This window comes from Dama dama, chromosome 13 (genome assembly GCF_033118175.1).
Source record: "Dama dama isolate Ldn47 chromosome 13, ASM3311817v1, whole genome shotgun sequence".
Lineage (NCBI taxonomy): Eukaryota > Metazoa > Chordata > Mammalia > Artiodactyla > Cervidae > Dama > Dama dama.
This window is the reverse complement of record NC_083693.1, coordinates 71248870-71270438: the sequence shown is the minus strand read 5'-3', so window position 1 is coordinate 71270438 and position 21569 is coordinate 71248870. Positions and strand designations below refer to the sequence as shown.

The 21569-nt window shown below is 48.3% G+C and overlaps 1 protein-coding gene across 3 annotated transcripts in view; it reads left to right on the top strand.

The window, feature by feature from the left end:
- Positions 1-21569, top strand: part of SETD3 (SET domain containing 3, actin N3(tau)-histidine methyltransferase) — a 76573-nt gene that overhangs the window by 16521 nt on the left and 38483 nt on the right. For 2 of the 3 annotated variants that reach the window (XR_009695477.1, XM_061159398.1), the window contains exons 3-6: positions 309-401; positions 2529-2677; positions 4962-5034; positions 5330-5586. Coding sequence is in view for 2 of the 3 variants with exons in the window: in XM_061159398.1 (XP_061015381.1) it covers positions 309-401; positions 2529-2677; positions 4962-5034; positions 5330-5586 (572 nt within the window). In the remaining variant the exon portion in view is untranslated. The remainder of the gene's footprint in view (positions 1-308; positions 402-2528; positions 2678-4961; positions 5035-5329; positions 5587-21569) is intronic. The other variant, XM_061159399.1, reaches the window with a different exon arrangement.

The following is a 21569-nucleotide window of genomic DNA, read 5'->3' as shown; positions in this document are numbered from 1 at the left end:
ATACGGGAATGGGTGGCAGTTTCCTCCTCTAGGTGATCTTACCAACCTAGGGATCAAACCCCCATCTCCTGCATTGGCAGGCGGATTCTTTATCGCTGAGCCACCAGGGAAGCCCATTTCAGAGGATTTATGTGCTTTAAAAAAGCATACCTGGTTTGTACTTCTCACCTTGGTCATCACAGCTACAGTATCTTTGTCCTTTAAAAATAAACCAACAGCGATGACAAAACCCAGATCCTCTTTCTTCTGAAGGCTAACAGGTTAAGGTGAAAGAAAACTGTTCGCATGCCATAGTTTCTGTGTTACAGAATGCAGTAGCCCTGCCCCTGGCCCTGGAAAAGAGTGGGAAGAGTATGTGCAGATCCGGTCTCTAGTGGAGAAAATACGAAAAAAGCAAAAAGGTAAATTTCCTCGAGTGATCTTATTCTAATAATATCCTGTGGAGACCTGGCCCCGGCAAGGCAGAGCAGTTTTGAGAAGGAAGGTCTCCACGTGAAACCTCAGGCCTCATGCCTGTCTGGAGAGTGTCTGTGGAAGGGCTTCTAGGTTGGAGGGGAAACTGCATCAGAAAACCGTCAGGGTTTTTCCCATTTCTGAGGTGCTCTGACTGCTTTGGAAGGAATAAAAATGTTAAGCTTCAGGTGGGGGGAATGTGTCTGGGGACTAAAATGGTACAACTTTCATTGATCTTTATTTTATGAAATATGTTTTTAAATCTGTTTTGATATCCTGTGTTTCCTTCAGGGTTTGAGGTCAGTACATGATGTTGTATGGTCAGCACACAAATATATCCAGATTGATTAGTGTCTTGTTAAATAAGATTTATGATGAACTCAAATCTAACTTGATTGAATGAGAGAGTTAGCTATATTTCTCAAGCTGTGTTTTTTCAGGGTGTATTCAGTAGGCATCTTAATGATTCTCAACCAGGCTGCCAACAGGACCAAGTGTCAATTTGGAAAAGTTTGTTCAATATACCTATTGTTTTTGTGCTGTAAAACACAAAAAGTAGATTTGTATGCAGGCCACAGGGAAAGTGGGAGGAGAGAACACAGTAAGGAGCCTGCATTCAAAAGGATGAAAGAGCTTGGCTCCCTGTCTGTTTCTCGCCGTGGAAGTGGGAAGGCGGTTGTTCTCACTGCGCTGGCGGGTGTGAAGTGTCCGCGCTGTCCTGTGGCTCCTGCACGCTTGGCAGGCTTCAGGTGGGACGGTCTCAGACCCTCACGGGGACCGGCTCTTTTAGAGTGTTTGTTTGCACTGATTGGTACACTGTGCTCATCCTGGCTCACTACGTTGATTGCCAAACAGTTTTTGTATGTCCTGAGTCTCTGTTCTGAGTAGAGATCGTTTACTACCCCTGGTACTAAGGTTAGAGCGTTCATTTGTTCTCAGTGAGGGAAGAGGACATTCTGTCTTAGAGTACTCCTCACAAACTCAGTTTTCCCCAGTTAGCAGGTCTCACCTGGCACAAACCCACGATCCAGTTACCCATGAATTGTGTCCTGGGGACATGGCCGCAGGCCCTGGGCTGATGCCATGCCCAGCATCTCATGTGGTTAAAGTTCCTATTCTCCCCTTACTCCTCAAAAAAATGATGATTTTTCCTATGCATGGCTTTTCACCTTTTTTGATATTTTAAATGTGCTGCGAGGCCCAGAAGATCACCCCTAAGCATCCACTGTATCACCTGAACACGCGCCCAAGTCTTGTTGGGTCAGGTTCTTCTTTCCTCCCTTCCCACCTACTGGTCCCATCTCTTCCCCTCCCTCTGTGCTTTGATTGGTTCTTATATTTGTTTTTAAGAAAGGAGGTGTCTCAGGGATAGCTGAAGCCCCACACTCCCACCCCCACCCCCCAACCAGGGGGGTTGTTTTTACAGTGAATGTGTTTCTGCTTCATTTATAACCCCATACAAATAGATGGTACTACTTGGTATTTTAACAGTTTACATAAATGGTATCATACTATTGCATTTTCAAGAAAAAAAACATTGTAAAGTTTTGTGTTTTATTTACAGTGATACATACAGATCCTGTCATCTCAGATGCTGGGTGGAATCCAGAGCTCAGCTTTGTGCTCTTAATCGGGGTCTAGGGCTCCCCTTCCACACGTGTCTTCGTGCACATGTGTGCATTGCTGATCTTGGTGCTTGTGGGAGTTTTGTTTGCGTGTGCATATGAGAGAGGGCAGGTTGCTCTGGAAACCTGCCTGGTCAGAAGTCTTCCCATGGTACCATCCCTTGATATCACCTGATAGAACCGAACAGCCAGTGTTCACGTTACCTGGGATCGCAGCTGTTTCTCTGTAGCCAGCAGGGGCATTTAGTGGTTTAACTTGCCTTTCCTGTCACAAGTTAAGGTATGCACTGTGACTGGCTGGTGGTCAGTTTTTATTTTTTTTTGAGATTGAAGTCTTATTACTCTTTCCAGGTAGTTAGTTCCAGTAGTCTATTTTTTATTTTCTGTGGCAGTGTGACTGATACATGTCCTCAAAGTAGCTCTTGTTTTCTAACACCTGGATGAATATAGGTCTGTCTGTTACTTTTGATGGAAAAAGAGAAGATTACTTTCCTGATCTAATGAAATGGGCCTCTGAAAATGGAGCCTCTGTTGAGGGTTTTGAAATGGTGAACTTCAAAGAAGAGGGCTTCGGTTTGAGAGCAACAAGAGACATCAAGGTGAGTTTGTAGGTCAGCTGTGGGTCTGGGTGGGCGGGAGCTCAGTGTTTGGATGGTGTGGGGTGTGGAGGGCCCAGGACCTGGGGACAGATGCCTTGGGCTGAGTTCTGAGGCTGTGGGCACCTCGGCGGTGCAGTCCACAGCCACCCTCCCTGCCCTGCAGCCTCCTATCTGGTCTTGTGGGTCCGGAGGAGCCTCGACTCAGGGTTCAAGGCAGCCCCTTCCAGGTCGTCCTTGGAACTGTACTATTAACCAGTGACCTTGTGAGGGATTGGATGCGGGGTCAGGGGGAGGATCGACAGTGTTGAGGGTGGAGACCTGTTTTCTGGGTGGGTAACTAGTGCCTGGAGGTACCGCTTACTGAGACGGCAGCAGCAGGGGCGGTGGGAAGGAAGAAGGGGCCAGTGCTCTTCTCCAGCCTCAGTCCTTCCTCTGGCTGAGGGAGCAGCGGCCTCCCTGACAGCGGCCTCCCAGCAGCTGAGGGAGCAGCGGCCTCCCTGACCAGGCCTCCCTTTGGCGCTCACTCCTGCCTCTCCTCGAGAGGAGGCGTAGCAGTCCTGACGGTTCCGGAAAAAGGAACTGGCCTTTTTCTCCATGGAGCTGGTTGCCATGTGTGTCCACCTCCCCACCCTGAGAGTTTACAGGGGAGGCCTGCGGGGCTCCAGTCCTGCCTGTAACTAGGTGGGGGAGTCGGTCTAATTCTGGGATTCCGTAGGTGACGTTTTGTGTGACCATCTGTTGTATTCTTGTGTCTCTCTCAGTTGGTTCAGAGCTTAGGTGGAGGAAATGGATATTATTTATTTGGGTCCCCTCAAACTCCCAACAACACTTGTGGTCAAGTTGTAGTTTACTTTTCAATGATACACTGATAAGCCGTACGCTGTTTTATTAGATACCCGTTGAATAGCTAGTATGTGAATAGTCCCTTGTTCATCATCATACCATGTTTCCCAGAACACCAGGCCCTTTCCCTTCATGACACTTGTGATGTGTAGTAAGGGACCAGACACACGTGAGAGGGAACGGGCGATGCTGGTGAGCGGCCCGCGCAGACATGTCTCAGAAGAGCAGCCCTGGGAGTGTGGCTGCTGCCCGCAGTGTCTTGGTGCTGGCGTCTTCATGGTGTGCATGTGTTTTATTTAATCAAGCTTTACTGAAGCATAATTGACACACAACTGCACATCTTTAATGAATACACTTTGATGAGCTTGGACATAGGTGTGTATCTGTGACACCATCACCTCTCTGAGGCACTACTAAAGCAGTGTCCATGCTTTAGGCAGTATAGACACACATGCAGGACTGCCTGAACCCAAGCCTTCATGTTGCCAAGATGGTGAGGTGATACTGTTGGAAAAAATCGGTAACCAAAACGCTTACCAAATCGGTAACCCTGTGCTTGAGGGCAAGCATGTGGAGGAAGGGAGGTTACTCTGGCCTCAAAAACCCAGTGGCGATTCACACTGGTAGGTGAGGCTTTTTGTGGGAGGTAGGATTTTGTTTTGTTCTTAGAATTAATGTAAGTGTGGCTAAGAGTGAATAAACAAGGTGGTTAAGAATTCTCCTCTCAATGTAAGGGATACCAGTTCAACCCTTGGTCCAGGAAGATCCCATATGCCGCAAAGCAGCTAAGCCCATGTGCCACAACTACTGAGCCAGCTCCCCAGAGCCTGCACCCTGCAACTCCTGAGCCCGGTGTGGCAGCTCCTGAGGCCTGTCGCCCCAGGGCTTGTGCTCTGCAACAGTGAGAAGGCGCGCTCGGCAGCTAGAGAAGAGCCCGCGCAGTAACAAAGACCCAGCACAGCCAAAAATAGATAAATCTTAAAAAAAGACCAGTGAATAAACACCCTGTGCTCTACCCCACGTTGTTCTGTTTGCTTCAAATTCAAGTTGAAAGCTACTGTTTTCATTTCTTCTCAGTGTGTATGGATTTTCTTTGGATGTGTTGTTTAGTCTCTCAGTCGTGTCTGACTCCTTTGTGACCCCATGGACTGTAGCCCTCCAGGCTCCTCTGTCCATGGGATTCTCCAGGCAAGAATACCAGAACGGGTTGCCATTTTCTTCTCTATTCCTTTGGATACATGTTTCAAGATCATTCATATACTCATTAAACTATAATGCAAATGTTTGTATTTAGAACTGTGTTTGATAATTAGAAATGAAATGCCAGTTGGCAACTTTAAGTTGTGTTTCCTTGTGACTGGATTTCTGACCATGGATGTGGTTGGATTGACAATTGTAACATGTTTTGGTAATTCTAGTCTTCTTATTTTTTTCCTCCTAGGCAGAAGAATTATTTTTATGGGTTCCACGAAAATTACTAATGACTGTTGAATCTGCTAAAAATTCAGTGTTGGGTGAGAATAATTTCTGTTTGTTGAAAGGAGAGCAAAAATGATAAAAATACATAAAATTTCATTTTGTGAGGGAAGGACCATCTTTGGTTGTTTTCTAGACTAGTGAGATATTTCCCACAGTCCCCATGAAGTGTTTTCCATGCTTGTAATATGACATAGTAGAATAATGGGGCACTTAAACTTTAAATGTTATGAGACTATCAGATTGCTCCTGTAACTTTAATGTATCTTTTGAAATGAACACTTTGTAAGGCAGTTTGTGGCACTAATGCTGTTAACTTCTGGGTTAACTTAGGACCCTTGTATTCTCAAGACCGAATTCTTCAGGCCATGGGGAACATAACACTGGCCTTCCATCTGCTGTGTGAGCGGGCCGACCCTAACTCGTTCTGGCAGCCCTACATCCAGACCCTCCCCAGCGAGTACGACACGCCCCTCTACTTCGAAGAGGACGAGGTGCGCTACCTGCAGTCCACACAGGCCATACACGACGTCTTCAGCCAGTATAAGAACACGGCGCGGCAGTACGCGTACTTCTACAAGGTCATCCAGGTGAGCGGCGCTGGCGGGGTGGGGAGGAGGAGAGCCGAGGGCTTGAGTGCTGCCCTTAAGCATTTTGCTTTCTAAGGGAAGAGGCATGGAGTGCATGTTTCTGTTTTTACAAAATGTCACTGAAATGTAGTTGGAATACATCTGATTGCCTCAATGCCCCTGTGAAAACAAGCAGCGGTTACTCCCATCTCGTGAAAGTCATGACATTGTTCTGGAAGCAGAAGATAACTTTGGAATGTTAGAAATCACTCAAGTCTTATCTGATACAAGAAGATACTCCAGGTCTAAATTTTCCAAGAAGATGAAAACCCCTTTATGGGTTCTTCATATATACGTTAGTAGTAAAGTACTGACAGTTGATTTCTTTATGTTTCTCCAAGTGTACACTGTAGTATATTAATTGTAATTAGTTCTAAGTGGAAGCGTCACGCAGAAGTCTCTAGGAGGTGGTGAGCATTTGAGTTACGCCTCGCTGCTCCTTGCTGTGGTGTAGCAGTTCAGCCAACATCCCTACATCCTCTTTCCGCTCAAGCTGGTCGGCACTCAGATGGTGAAGGGCCAGCGTCATGGTTCCCCTGGGGCTGAGAAGGGGCGGAGGTCTCTGCTTCCTGACTCACCCCGTTTCTCATCTGCCCACAGATCAGCTCCTGGGCTTCTGTACCTAACGAGTGGCCAGTGAAAAATGAGCTGCTCCCTTCCCTTTTCTTTGGGCAGTTTGATAACCTGAATTAGGCCTGATACGGTTGTTCCCTTAGCTGGTCTCTCTCTGCTGTGTTTCATCTGCAAGAAATGGTGATCTCATTTCATTGCAACAGGAAATAAATGTTTGTCTATTCAGCATGCTTACTGCACAGGAATATTGCACTCAAAAATTACATCCTTCAGTGGGTCAAATACTTCAGATATATAAAAAAACTGTATGACTCTTATCTTCAAGCAGAAATCTCTGCTTTTCTAAACTTTAACCTTCAGGAAGTCATTAAGAATTATTGTACAGGATCTATACATTGTTTACTTCAAGTGTGCTTGCCTTGAAAAAAGACAGATGGAGCCAAATAAAAATTTTGGTTATTCAATTAGTTTGCACCTACCGTCCTGCAGTCTGAAGTTTGGTGTGGTTCTTCGTGACCTGAAAGGGTTGTGCTTTTTTTCCAAGTTCTTGTTCGTGTCTTCAGTGACTAAACGTGAAGCTGACCCTGGCAGGTCTAAGCCTCTGTCATTTCCTATCATTAGGCAGCAACCTGGAAATTAGCTCTTTCCATGAATGTGTTTCTCAAATCGGGGCGGTTAGATGGCGAGTGCCAGTGGCTTGCCCTGAGAGGGAAGGTAGCGCCTCCGCGGTCAGGTCAGGAATTCTGGAACTGTGCCGGGTCTCTTGACAGCTGGCTTGGCAGAATGATCTCTGGGTTTTCACTGCATGCACCGGTCCGTTGATTTCAGCCGTAATGAAGTAGTGCGGTTTTGCTTAGGCAATGAGATTTTTAAAGACTGAGTCACTAAAACACTCTCTTTGGGAACTGTCTTATGCCGAGTCTCTTAACAACCCTCTGAAATAAACCCCCTGAGGTGATGCTGAGGTGACTGAATTACACCACAGTCTAGGTAGTAAATTGTATTTATTGTGAATATCTCAGGAAGTAGAGAATGTTTTAAAAATAAACTTTAATTTAGAGGTTTTTCTAAGAATAATAAAATTCTCACATGACTAACAAGAACAGTTTGTATAAATTATAATAAATCCAAATGTCCTTAAAAAGAAAACCCACAGGCTTAAAGCATTAATGGACCTATCCGTCATTATTCCTTATCGTCATTGTTGTTCAGTCACCAAGTCGTGTCTGACTCTCTCGCGACCCCTGGACTGTAGCCCTCCAGGCTCCTCTGCCTATGGGTTTCCTTTATTTATTGTTCCTTTTTATTGAGAAATTTAGCTAATAATCATGAAACAGGATATATCAAATGTGAAAGTATAATCATCAGGCAAACATTGGCTTTTTTGCATAATTAAGTCAGTCTTGAGTAATTGAAAAATAATGGTCATGATTTTATAAAGGTGCAAAGGGGGTCAAAAGGTAAAAAGAAAAAACATTACAGAATTACAAAGTTTAAAAATATTTTAGGGTGACATGAAACCCTGTTTTTCTTGACTGTCAGAATTATCAAACTGAAGAGAGAGCAAAGTATATTTGTGCCCACTTAATAGGTTCCTCTATTCTACATCAGCGCTTCTCAGCTGGGCGGTCGAAGGGTATTTGTCCTTGAGAGAGTGTGTGGTTATGGTTTTGGTGGTTGGGTTTGGCGGGGTGGAGTGCGGTGGTGGGGGGAATGCTGCTAAACTTCTCATGGCGTCCAGGGCAGCCCCCAGACAAGGAACCGTCCAGTGCGGATGTCAGTGGTGCAGAGGCGGAGAACCCTGCTTTATGTTCATGCAGTGAGCACAGCACCTCAGACACCAGTGTGATTCCAGAACCCCTCGGGATTGGACACCTAGAGTCTGACTGGCGTTGGCTGCTGGTAGGTCAGAAAGTCTTCCTGGGCCACTGCCCACCCCCTCAGCAGTAGCTGCTGGCTGTGGCTGGGGGAATGTGTTTGAAGTGCTTTTTTGTTTGCTTCCATTTAACAAACATCCCTTCTTTTTAAAAATTTACAAGTCTATAACTAGGTTTGGAGATGTTTGAGTTGTTAACGAGTCAAGATGAGATCCTTGTAATTGCATTTTGAAAATGAACTCTATCTGGTGGACTGTCATCACTGCTCCACATGAGCTGGTGAGAGTTCAGTCAGGAAGAGGGCAGTGGACTCAGAGAGGGGAAGGACCACGTGCCCCAAACGGGGCTGCCCTCACTGACGGTGGTCTCAGGAAGGGTCGAAGCAGCAGTGAGATGATCTGCCCGCGAGAGAGGCTGCACAGAAAAAACTCAAACTCTGTGGTAAGACAGACCTGAATTGAAATGCAAACTTCTTTTGTTTGTTTAGTTGCTCAGTCACATCCGACTCTCTGCAACCCCATGGACTGCAGCACACCAGACTTCCCTGTCCTTCACTGTACCCACAGTTTGCTCAAACTCATGTTCATTGAATCGGTGGTGCCCTCCTACAGTCTCATCCTCTGTCACCCCCTTCTCCTTTTGCCTTTAATCTTTCCCAGCATCAGGGTGTTTTCCAGTGAGTTGGCTCTAATCAGGTGGCCAAAGTATTGGAGCTTCAGCTTCAGTCCTTCCAGTGAATATTCAGGGCTGATTTCCTTTAGGATTGACTCGTTTGATCTTTTTGCTGTCCAGTGGATTCTCAAGAGTCTTCTCCAGCATCACAATTAGAAAGCATCAACTCTTTGGTGCTCTGCCTTCTTTGTGGTCCAACTCTCACATCCAAACAGTATGAAAAGGCAAAAAGATATGCCAGTGGAAGATGAGCACCACCACCCCCCACCCCGCCCCCTGCCTGTCCTGGCCTAAGTTTGGTAGGTATCCAGTATGTTACTGGGGAAGAGCAGAGAAATCCTAATAAATATATTTATTAGTTAAATTAAATGTGGTTTGTCATTAGTTGCTTTACCCTAGCCCTCTGTGTTTGTCTCCTAATAAGTTAGGTAAAACTAGAAGACCAGTATAACTATTGTCAGTGCAAGTTGGGTTGTTCGCCAAAGCCCTCAGCAGAGTCCAGGGCCGCGGTGCCTTTGGATGTGTGAAACATGAAGGAGATCGTGGTTGGAGCCACCCCAACTGGGTAACGGAGAGGGTGGCCTCTGGAGCCGGCCTGCCAGGGCTCCAATCCCCGAAGCTTCATTCTGGGCAAGTCTCTGTGCTTCTGATTGCTTTTCTGTAAAATGGGCTGATACAGCATCTGTCTCCCAGTGGCTGAGTGGGCGAAGTGAGCTAACCTGTGTGAGGCACTCCATCCGGCAGTACCTATCATGGCAGTACTCGTCCGTTTCTGTTTGTGTTTTATTGTTTAAATTGCACCTCCTTTGTCCTACAGTACCTCGTGTTAGTGTTTAACTTTCCTACTAAAATCCCTACTGGCCGTGGATAATAAAGCGCATTCTTATAGACTTAGGCCTAGAGCCAAGTGACTTTTTTTAAAAAATTAATTAGTTAATTTATGGCTGTGCTGGGTGTTTGTTGCTGTGTGTAGACTTCCTCTAGTTGCAGTGAGCAAGGGCTTCTCTCTGTTTACGATGCGTAGGCCACTCATTGTGGTGGCTCCTCTTGTTGGGAAGCATGGGCACTGGGGCGCATGGGTTTAGTTGCCCTGTGGCATGAGGAATCTTCCCAGAGCAGAGCTCAAACCCATGTCCCCTGAATTGGCAAGGCAGATTCTTAACCACTGGACTACCAGGAAAGTCCTCCCAAGTGACTCTTCACAAATTTGAAATTGCTTCCATACCTCATGCTTTTGTTGTTATTGTTGGGTTTTTTTTCAATCTCATGTTTTTAAATATTAAATGTTAGTCACTCAGTCATGTCCGACTCTCTGCAACCCCATGAACTGTAGCCCGCCAGGCTCTTCTGTCCATGGAATTCTCCAGGCAAGAATACTGGAGTGGGTAGTCATTCCCTTCTTCAGGGGATCATCCTGACCCAGGAATTGATCTTGGGTCTCCCACATTGCAGGCAGATTCTTTACCATCTGAGCCACCAGGAAAGCCCCTAAGATATTAAAAATTCATGCAGTTGTTTGTTTGCTGAAGTTTGAAATTCATGTGAGGTGGCTTACTGTCAAGATAGATTGGCATTGTAGGAACCAGCACTGTTCTCCCATGATCCTGCATGCCACTGCGCGCCCAGGACCCAGGATCCTGCTGGAGAAGCTTGGCTTTATGTGGAGTGAACACCCTGAGCCCCTCGGTGTGGTCAGTGTAAGGGGGGGTCTTTTTCAGGAAAAGCAAATGTGATAGTCACTTGAAATTAGTAAAAATAAGGCAGCAGAAGAGATGATCACAAATTGAAAATACATCAGAATGAACTTTCATAGAAAATTTCTTTTTTTCCCCAGACTTTAAACTTTTTATTTTGTATTGGGGTATAGCCGATTAACAATGTTGTGATAGTTTCAGGTGAATGGCAAAGGGACTCAGCCATTCATGTGCATGTATCCATTTTCCCCCAAACCCCACTACCATCCAGACTACCATAACATTGAGCAGAGTTCCACATGCTATACAATAGGTCCTTGTTGGTTATCCATTTAAAATATAGCAGTGGGTACATGTCTGTCCCAAACTTCGTAACTGTCCCTTCCCTCTGGCAACCATAAGTTCATTTTCTGAAACTCACAGAAAATTTCTTAATCAGTTATTTAACTTCTGTGTCCATTGCTATGAAAGCTCCAGGCAGCCCAGAATGAGATGTATTGCTGAAACAACCAGACGGTCTGGGCTGTGGAGAAGAGGGTTTTTGCATAAGAATTCATGACAAAGAAAAACAGATGTAAGGAAGAGTTACCTTTTAAACACCACCTTCGGAGTCTCGCTGCTTTTCTGGTTTCAGGGTGCCCTCACTGCTTGTGGAGTCTTCAGTGATCGCTAAGAGTGAGCGTGACCGCTCCCTTCCTGCTGCTGCTACTTTGTGCAGTGTGTTCTCACCGGCTGCTTTTCTAGGCTTGGATGCTGGGTTTTGGCTCCTGGTTATTAGCACACAGACTACTTCAGCAATGAACTAGCTCCCAGGGGTGAGGCCAGGGTTACAGCAGCCCGGAGTTAACATTTTCAGTGTGGTGACCTGCCCCGTTAACCTCTTTCAGGGTCTCGGGCACTCTGTTCCCAAAGAAATATGCCTGTGCGCTGTAATGACAAACCCTGGCCTACCATTTTGGGACTGAAATTCCAGAACCTGATTTGCAGTTTTCTGCTATGACTTGCAATTTAAAGTCATTTTCTGGGACCTGTCCTAAGCTCTGCATCTGAACTAAAGCCCATTTTTTGTCTTCTGAGCTGACCTCTGGCTTCCGGGTGTGCTGGCCGCGGCCTCCCGGTGCAACAGCGGGGTGACCCAGGCATGCCGGGTCTGGGTGTCTGGTGGCGATCCCAGCTCCCTGGAGAGGAGCCCAGAGACGTGTTCATAGTCCTCTTGCTTCAGCTTTTAGGCTGTTTATTCTAAAAGAAACCCAGCACTAGTACTAACGTCTAGTGATTGTGAATTACTCTGCTAGTTCTCCGCTGCCCTGCATTGTTTATTTAGTGTCTCTCTCTCTGCTGGTTGTTGCCTCAGACCTAGGAAGATAATTTCCTGTGTTCTTGCCTCCCAGCGTATCTCTTTGGTCAGGGGTTTTTCAGTGTGGCTGTTTGCTAGTTCAGCTTACTTTCTGTCTTTACCTTGCTTCCTAGAGTTGGTTTAAAAGCCTTTCCAGGCCTCTGTTGGTCCTCACCTGTGCAGTAGGGTTTCAGCTTTACAGTTCTTCAGGGTTTTTACCTATACCTACATTGTATTCTTCTTGAGATGTGCAGTGTACAGGGTGTCTTTTAGGTGCTCAAAGGTGATAGTATGTAACCAGGGTCTCAGACTCAGGAACTTTCTCTTGCATACCTGTGTTAAGACCTAACACCTGCTGGTGAAACATTATACTGCAGCTTCATGGTTGAGAAATGTCCACACCCAAACTCAGGAAGCTAAAGTTAGAAATTGTGGCTCAGCCAAGTGCTGGAAAAGGCTCGTGGGGATTGAGAACCTGTGTGGTGGTAGGATTTCTGTCTGTCTGTGAAGGAGGGGCCAGGGAAGAAGAGAGGATCAGTGGTGGAGGGAGAACTTGGCCTTTGAAACTGCTGCAGAGCTTTAACCAGTAAAAATAACCTGACAGGCCAGGGCGTTCCAAAGTTTGGCTCCAAGTTGGGACTTTTGCGTGGAAATAAATGACTAGTTTTGTGACAGAAATCAGTGGGAATAAAAAGCAGGATTTAGCTTAAACCCAACTTTGAAGCAGTGTTATCATGAGAAAGGGAAGAAATTTCTATCTTGACTCAACATAGGTGAATAATAGTCCAAATGTGTCTCACCCACGTCAGTGGAAAAGAAATTACTAGATCCTGAGTGGTGGTCCAGGCCCTGGGTGGGGGCCACCAGCCTATCCAAAGGTTGAGAGTACTCTTGGAATGTGTGCATTTTCCCGTGCTGTTGACTTTGAACAGGATACTCTTTTAAGTAAGTTCAAGTGTTTGGGGTATAACAGCATAGAGCATAGGGGTATATCTATGACAATACTGTCTCTGGTTGATCTCATCACGTAAGTGATTTGTCCACCTTCCTTGGGTTTCCTCCTTTGCGCTGGTTGAATCTGAGAGGTGCAAGGGGAGGGGTGCGGAGGGGAAGCTCACTTGTGCGCCGAGTGCTGTGAATTTTAGTATTTCACTGTGTGTGTCCGTGGCAGTGGGCTTCCTCCCTGCCAGCCTCATGCTACAGGGTAGGGGGAGGCTGTGCGATGGCGGCCATCATCCTGGACAGGCAGCTTCCCGCCACCACCCCCAACTCCCCGCCCCCAGGCCCTCGGTGGCGCAGGACCCAGGTAGCCGGCTTCCCTGCCTGCTGAAGACAGGCTGGTCCAGGGCCCGAGGCCGCTGGCACTGCAGTCTCTGCAGCCCGGGCAACATGGCTGAGCCCCAGGCGCGGCCCCGCCCCTCGCCGCTGTCCTCGCCCTGGCAGAGCCACACGGGACGCACAGACGTGCGTTTCTGGAGGCGGGTTTGCCCCTGTGTCTGTGAGGCTCGCGTCTGCATAGAGAAATCTGATCATGCCGAGGCCTTCAGGAGTGAGCAGTGGGTTTGAGTCAAGCCCTTGGGCCTCCACAGACTTTAAAGATCCAACACATCGACCCCTGCGGGTGATGTGCGTGAGCGTCGAATGCTGTTTGGCACTCGTGTGTGAATGTGTGTGCCCGAGCAGCACCACAGGGGAGGACATGCGTGCGCGTTCACAGAACTTGACCTCTGTGGGTGGCTGAGGGGGTGGCCGGCACCCCCCGGTTTATGCGTGGGTTTATTCCGTGTCATCCCTGAATCCACGGTTCGGGGCACTTGGGGGATCTCCGTAGCCGGCTTCCCCCTCTGTTGGCCTTTCCTCTCCACCTGGAAGCCCGTGTAAGGGTCCTCCCTCCCAGGTAAAGCCACCCACCTGCTCCTCCTGCCCTTGGGCTCACTCCCCTTTCTTTCTGTTTTCTCCCATTATATCTTCCTGGTTATTGAGTCATTCATCTGCTGTTTATTGAGATCTCCAGTGTGAGGCACCACACCTGGGGACAGGGAGGAAGACTTTTCTGGAACTTTTTATTTTAAAATGATTTTCTCAGTCTACAAAGAAGTTGCGAGATTAACACAGAGTTGAAAGCCTGGCCGTGGGCACCGCCTCCTGGACACTCTGCCCCTGCCCTGGCCCACTTGGTTTCCTCCTTGGAGCACGTGCCTTCTGTGTGCGGCGCTCTGGTTCTCAGCCTGCTTCCTGACAGTGTTGTGACTTCCGACGGGGGGCGGGGGTGTGGAGCGCTGCAGAGGTGAGGCGGGGGCGATGGCGGGGGTGAGAGGAGGCGCTTCAGGGGCTCAGGGTATCGAGGTGAGCCCGGGTTCTGTGGTCACGGCCTTGGTGGAGACTCAGGATGTAATGGGGAGAACATGATGCCCACCAGTGTCAAGCTGCACCCAGAGGCAGCGGGGCCTCTTCCCGATCTGGGAGTCGTGCTCTGTGCCGGGTGCTGGAATGGCTCCCAAGCACACTGCAGGGACCTGCGGTCACTAACGAAGATGCTGCGTGGGGACAGAGCCACTCGCTGAGGTGACCCTCCCTGGGCCCCTCCTTAGGGCTTTGGTCCTGACAGTCACCCTGCCAGGGAGCAGCGCATGTGCTCCCTTTGCAAATGAGCAGTGGGAGGTGGGGATGGCCGGACCCCAGCCCTCCTGAACCAGGGCTGGTGGGACACGGTCTGCCTCTGCGGTCCTTCCTGGTCTTCACTTTGGGGACAAAGAAGCGATCTGGTTTAAGGGCAGAGCAGTCTTGTTTCATCTCCCTTTTGGGCTCTCATTTCACAGAAAGCTGGGCTGTCTCCTGGGCCTGCACAGGGAGCCTGCTGGAGTTCCTTCCACTCCCCGAGGAGCCTGTCCCCGCCTCAGCCCCGCTGTGTGCAGCGGTGGGAGAGAGTCACCTGCAGAGGAAGCCGCAGGCTGAAGCTCCCCCCTCGCTGGGACCAGTGGGGGTCTTCTCTGTCTCTCTCCTTTTCCCCCTTTATCCTTAACAGCTTGGCTTTTAATGTTATAAAAATTGTGGAAACAGTGGGATTTAAGAGAATCACTCCAGGCTTGTGTGTTCTCTGGAGGGTCTCCAGGGCCTTTGGGATCTTGTTAGAGCCCCTGGCTGTCTTGCTGAGATGCTGTGGCCCGTGTCCTTGCTTGTTCCTGATAGCTGACCTTGAGCATTATTAATCTGTGTTAATGTATGAGTGTTGTCCTGACCGTGTCCTCATGTAAGGTTTCTGACTTTGTAGATTATTAGTCCTAAACATGTGTCTAATTTTCACCATTTTAATAAACACAGGCTGCAGATAAGACATTTTAAAAAATCCTAATCTGTGTTTTTAGTTGTTGACTTGTTTTGTGTAAAATTATAACAATTCAAAGAGATACAGACTTCACCTTCTAGGAATCCTGCTCTTTGTTGCTTCCAGTTTTTGTTTCCGCAGCCTCAGGAAGTCGGTGCCTCTTCTCTGTGTTCTTGGTTCTGAGTGGGAGAAGCCACGCCTGTGTGCGGTTGGTGGCGTGTGTTCCGTCCTGGCGGAGAAGGGGGGGTGCTGGCTTGCGGTGTCTGTACAGGGGAGATGCTGGGCAGTCCCGCGCTCTGGGTCCTCCTGTGGAAGCTCTCCAGGTAAGGCTCCTGCCCTTGCCGGGCCTGCTGGCGCTTCCCCCTGGCCGTCCTTCTGTGAACCGCAGCCTTCCTCCCGGAACTCGTCACCTGGGCCCCTTGAGAAGAGCGTCCAGCTTTGCTGCTCAGAGTTAGGAATGGAAGTCCAGCAAAGCCATCCCAAGGGTAATCATGCTTGGCAAAGCTGGCTGTGTGTCCAGCACTGAGAGAGCTTTCTTACCTTTTATTCCAGAAACTACTGCCTTCCCATAAGAATCTGAGACAGAATTAATCAAATTAGATTCACCAGAAGCCCCCAGGCCCAGCCCCAGGTCGTTGGTGGTTTGATTACCCCAGAGCCTGACGCCACCCCGGTTTTACAGGTGAGGAGATGGGCTGAGCATCAGAGTTGAAACCCAGATCTGCCCGACCCTGGAGGCTGTTTTTCTCACTTCCCTCACCTCCGCAGACCAGGCCTCTCTACAATTCCCGTCTCCTCCTCAGGCTCCGGCTTTGGGAAGGACCACAAATCTGATCAGTAGAACTTTTTGGAAAAAACGAATTTAAAAACAAAAGCTTCGAAAAATCTTTCTTAAAACCTGCTTACGCCCCCTGAGATCTGTATCTGATGATTATGTTCCCTATCCTCTGGGATAGGATTCTGGGGTTTTACTTTTTGTTTTGAGTGTGTTGATAAAGTGGGAACCTGCTTCTATTTTTGAGACCTCTGACAAGCACCCTTACTGGAACACTCTTTCGTGTTAGCAGCATATTTGCAGCCACTCGTGTTGGTTGATGTTGACGCCCCAATTCCATTCCTTCCCTGCAGAACCGTTCTGCTTTTGTAATTGTGTATGACCCAAGAAATTTAAGACTCAGGCTGCCCACATCCCATGGCCACTCTGTGTATCCTCCTCCTCAGGGAGAAAAATGTTTACCGTGGAGGCATGAGAAGGAAGGAGATAGCAGAGGAACCTTGGTAACACCAGTTTTTTTATTATTAATATGTCATTATTACCTGAGTTGAGCCTGGGGCCTCTCAGCAGCTGAATGTGTGGGCAGAGCTGGGACTACCCACCCCCGCCGCGCTTTAATACCCAGTGGAGCCGTGAGCGTGAGTGAACTTAACAGGCCTGCATGGAGTGAGGTGGCGAGGACAGTCGCTCTGGGAAACAGAAGGCTAGTGACCCTCAGAGACCGGTCAGAGATGCCCGTGTTCTGTCGCCCTTGTTCCATGAGGTGCCTGCCGTGGGTTAGACACACCTACAGTCCAGGCTGCCTGACCTTCTTGGATTTGAGAGCCGGGCTGTGGGTGGGGCTTTGCTCTTGGTGCCGCTGGGGCTGCATGCTTACTGCTTTTGCCCTGCACACTTGCTCTGCCTAGGATTGATGCTGGCAGACACTCTGATGTGAGTATTCGGTGCATTGTTCTAGCCCTGGTGGGTTAGACCAGGCGGACCACATCTTTTACCATCACGGAAACTCTTCAGCAGCATGTTTCTATTGCTACAATTATTATCGAGAAGATTGCCCATGCGATGTAATAATTTTCAAATAGTCTTGTTAATTATAGCTTCTACATGAGCCGTCCCTTCTGCACCCAGCTTGCCAGTTTTCAGAGAAGTCAGTGTCCTGCAGAGGAAGGAACAATCCCCTGTAGTCTGAGTTGTCACCTGCTGGGTGAATCTGTGCAGGTTAGGTTGGAGTCTGTGTCCCTTATCTATAGAAAGGACACATGGGCATCTGCTGGCCAGGCCGTGTAGAGCAGAGCAGGAGGCCCTCTGCAGGCCCCGCACCAGGAGCCAGCCCACAGGCATACACTGCTGGTCCCTGCCCACTGCGAGGCACCCTCTGATCTGTCAGGCTGCTCAGGGTTTGCGCCTACAACGTCGCCCTTCGCAGCACGAGGACTACTCAGGATGCCAGTCTGTATGGAGGCAAAATCCGCCTCCCTAGGGCCATCGTTCAAAGCTGTTTCCTGACTTTTAGAGTGAAAGAGTAGATTTCGCCCTCTGCCACGATGACTCCTCTTCCCCAGTTTCCCCCGCCGCCCTCCGGCAGAGGCCTTCATTCAGCAAACACCTCTCTGAAAGGTGCACCTGCTTGGAATCAGCGGTTTACAAAGTTAGTCAGGAGCTTGCTTGCTGGCCCTCTGTAGTCAGTCCAGTAGAGAGTGATATTTGGGCTTCCCTGGCGGTCTGGTGGTGGAGGCGTCACCGTCCGCTGCAGGGGCTGCCGGGCGGATCTCTGCACATAGAAGCGGTGTTGTAACAAATCAATAAAGAGTTTAAAAATGGGCCACATCAAAAAAAGTCTTAAAATGATATTTGGGGGCATAGATTGAAAAAATAAATCATGGAAGTTCAGAGAAGGAAGAGTCCATTCAGCTGAGAGGTTGAGGAGGACTTTTTTGGTTTTTGTCGCTTTAAACAGGAAGCAGTGGTGGTTGGACAAGGTGACCTCAGAGACGGATCCACTGCTCTCTGCCCTCACCTCTGCCGACTTTTCCTCTCAGTGTGTGTCGGAACCTGTGTATTTCTCCATTTATTTGTCTCTCTGCCCAACCACAATGTCAGCACACTGCAGGCAGGTGCTGTTTCGTCTTCACCTGGAAGGTACCTAACACATTGCAGGGGCTCCGTTGTTTGTTGACTGAATAAAGCCACCAGCCAATAGCCCAAACAGCAGCAAATGGCATTTAGTGCAACTGGTCAGACACTGCCTTACTTTGTTTCCTCCTGTCAAGAGCCAGTGAGAGGCACAATTCTGCTTTACTCCTGAAGGACAGACCTGCCAGGCATCTCTGGTGGGCAGTAGCCAGGCTGGGTCTCGGGCTCAGCTCAAACCCCAGAGCCCCTGCTCTCCACATGCTACCGCCCTCCCTGCCCAACTCAGAGTTCCAGAACTTGGGCCACCTGTTGCTTGGTCGTCTTATTTCTCAGCTCCTCGGGAACCTGCAAGGGGTCAGGAGCAGACTTCTGTGTTTCCTGGCTTCTCTTTTTATGGGGAGCTTTGCTTGTCTCTTGTGTTCAGACAGCTTTTTAAAATTTTCCATGGTCTGTAAGAGATCACCAGCAGTGACTTTGCGGTCCCATGTATAGGTTCTTTCAGTGTTCAAGTGAGTTACTTTCTAGTTTTATTTTCAATCTGGAACAATTTGGACTTGTTAAAATGGCTGGGGGCTTTCTTACTGTCATGTCTTCTTTCCTAGGAATTCATTTTCCTTCCAGTGATGACAGACACCGTCCTCCCTTCCAGAGGGTTTCTGCACTTTTGACCTCTCCTGTCTAGGTCTGAGTAGAACCAGTGCCATCTTTTCATAACATGAATTGTGTCGTGCCGCTGGTACCATCATACTTGGGAAAGCCCAAAGGGTGGGACTGCCAGGGTGGCTGCTCCTGCCCGCTTCAGGTGAATTCTTGGGCGCCCTCCTCCCCGTCACTGCTGTCTGCCCCCTCTGGCTGCGATCAGTTCCCCGGTGCTGCCTAGCCTCTCTGGCCAGTAGCTGAAAGGGCTTTGCCACCTGCTTCTTTTCTGCGGGGGCTTCCCCCTAGTCTGTGAGTGACTGCTTCTTTCTCAGCCTTCTGGTTTCAGCTACAACATTACAGTTTGAGTGTGGCTTTCCTTTCTCTCAAGTAGATCTTCCTTATCTACTGTGTTAGTGTGTTAATTAGGACTCTCCAGAGAAACAGAACCAATAGACCGTATGTATGTTTGTTGTTCAGTTGCTCAGTTGCGTCCAACTCTGTAACCCCATGGACTGCAGCATGCCAGGCTTCCCTGTCTTTTACCAACTCCTGGAGCCTACTCAAACTCATATCAATTGAGTCAGTGATGCCATCCAACCATCTCATCCTCTGTCATCCCCTTCTCCTGCCTTCAATCTTTCCCAGCATCAGGGTCTTTTCTAATGAGTTGGTTCTTAGTATCAGGTGACCAAAGTTTGGAGCTTCAACATCAGTCCTTCCAATGAATATTCATGATGGATTTCCTCTGGGATTGAGTGGTTTGATTTCCTTGCAGTCCAGGGGACTCTCGAGTCTTCTCCAAAAGCATCAAATCTTTGGCGCTCAGCCTTCTCTATGGTCCAACTCTTACATCCACACATGACTACTGGAAAAACCATAGCTGTTTATATAGAAGGAGTTTATTTCAAGGAATTGGGTATCATGATTATGGAGGCTGGCAAGTCCAAAATTCACAGGATAGGCCAGCAGGCTGACGACCCAGGAGAGAGCTGATGTTTCAGTTCAGATGCAAAAGCCATCTGCTGCAGACTTCCCTCTTGATTGAGTGGGGTGTCTTTTGCTCCGTTCAGGCCTTCAGTTGACTGAATGGGGCCCCCCTGCATTAGGGCGTCCAGTCTGCTTTACTCAGAGTCCACCAGCTTAAATGGCAAGCTCCTCCAAGAGCAGCGTCACAGGACTGTCAAAATCATGCTTGACTAAGCATGTGGGCACGAGGCTCAGCCAAGTTGACACACAAAATCCACCTTCACTGCAGGCTTTTGTAATATTGATGTATTAGCCTACTATCTGTGTCCTCCTCTGGAGGGGCCCTGCTCTCCAGGCCCAGAGGGACACTGTGTGGGACCTGCAGAGCTTGGGCAGAGCTTGTTCCCTGGGGGAGCCGATCACCCGCAGGTTTTCCATGTGACTCTTGCATGGCCAGGGCCTCGTGGGAGGTGAATGGCCAAAATCCAGCCGATCCTCCACTTCCCAAGCTGTGTCCCCACAGAGCTGCAGGCAGCCATTTCCAATTTGTGCGGAGGTCCATGTCAAGGTGCTAAGCCTGATGGGCCCTAAGAGAAACCACGTGGATGAGGGCTGCCCGAGTCTAAGAGCAAGGCCTCACTGTGCCTGAAGCACAGCGGCCCTGGATGTATGTGCCCCGGTCTTTGTTCCAGGACACGAACCATGCAGTGAGGGGAGGATTTATCAGATCCTCTGCTTTTAGCAGGCTTACTTTCACTGCTGTCCACATCACTGATGTATACTCTCTTGGGCTACTATATTTTCCTCTGTTAAAAAAGATAGTCTGTATTTTCCAAAAGATTAGGTGATGTGAAATGTACTTCACTGCGCTGTTGGCTTCAGTTCTTTCCTTCTCACCTGGTGCCCACGACCAGGCTCTGTGGCTCCAAGTCAGGGTTCCCTGCAGGGGCGCCGGGGGCCGTTGTTCACTTCCCTCCAGGTCTCCTCCTGCTGCTGTGTCCCGTCCACTCAGTCCACCCCAGCCAGGGCTCCCTGACCGCGCGGGGCCCGGTGTCCCCTCCTCTGCGTGCTGCCATGTGGCCGTCTGAGGCCGTGGGCGTCCCTCCTGACCTTCTTCCTGGCTGTTTCCTCCTGAAAATTACTGGGTGTCTCCACCTCGCATACAGCTGTAGCAAAACGCCCTGCGATTATCGACAGTTTGAGCCTAAATTATATTTTTGGAGAGCTGTTACTTTTAGGCCCACCTGTGTTCTTTAGTTCTTAAACTTTGTCACGTGTTAATGACTTGAGTTATTTTGTCCTTTCACAAATCAATTTTATTCTTCCAGTTTAAGAGAAAAAATGAGTCCTAAATATTAGTCATTGAAAACATAGAATGGATACTCTATTTTTATTTACATTCAGCCTCATCATGAAAAAATTGCAATAGTATTCATTACAGTTTTTTGAAAGTCAGATAACTATCTATTTAAAATATCTTCTTTTTTGTGTGTGTGTAATAAAGTTTTATTAAAGTATAAAGGAGATAGAGAAAGCTTCTGACATAGGCATCAGAAGGGGGCAAAAGAGTACCCCTTTTGCTAGTGTTAGCAATGGAGTTATATACTCTCCAATGAATCCAAAGAATGTCTGGAGGTTGTAAAGACCTCACCAGACCCACTCCCATAATTTACATTTTAAGATAACAGAGTTGGCCAGAAGGTTTAATCCAAAGATTGTCCTCAGGCAGGATACATCCTTGTAAAGACCAGACCTACTCCCATAATTTATGTTTTAAGATAACAGAATTAGCCAGAGGGTTTAATCCAAAGACTGTCCTCAGGTAGGATACATTATTGTTATATAATCCTAAGGAATGTAGAGGAAAAAAAGTAAAAAGGTTTGTCCTTTCTTCCTCCTTGAATATCCCAGACCTCTCTCTCCTTGGGGACCCCTAGACTTCTTATCAACCTGC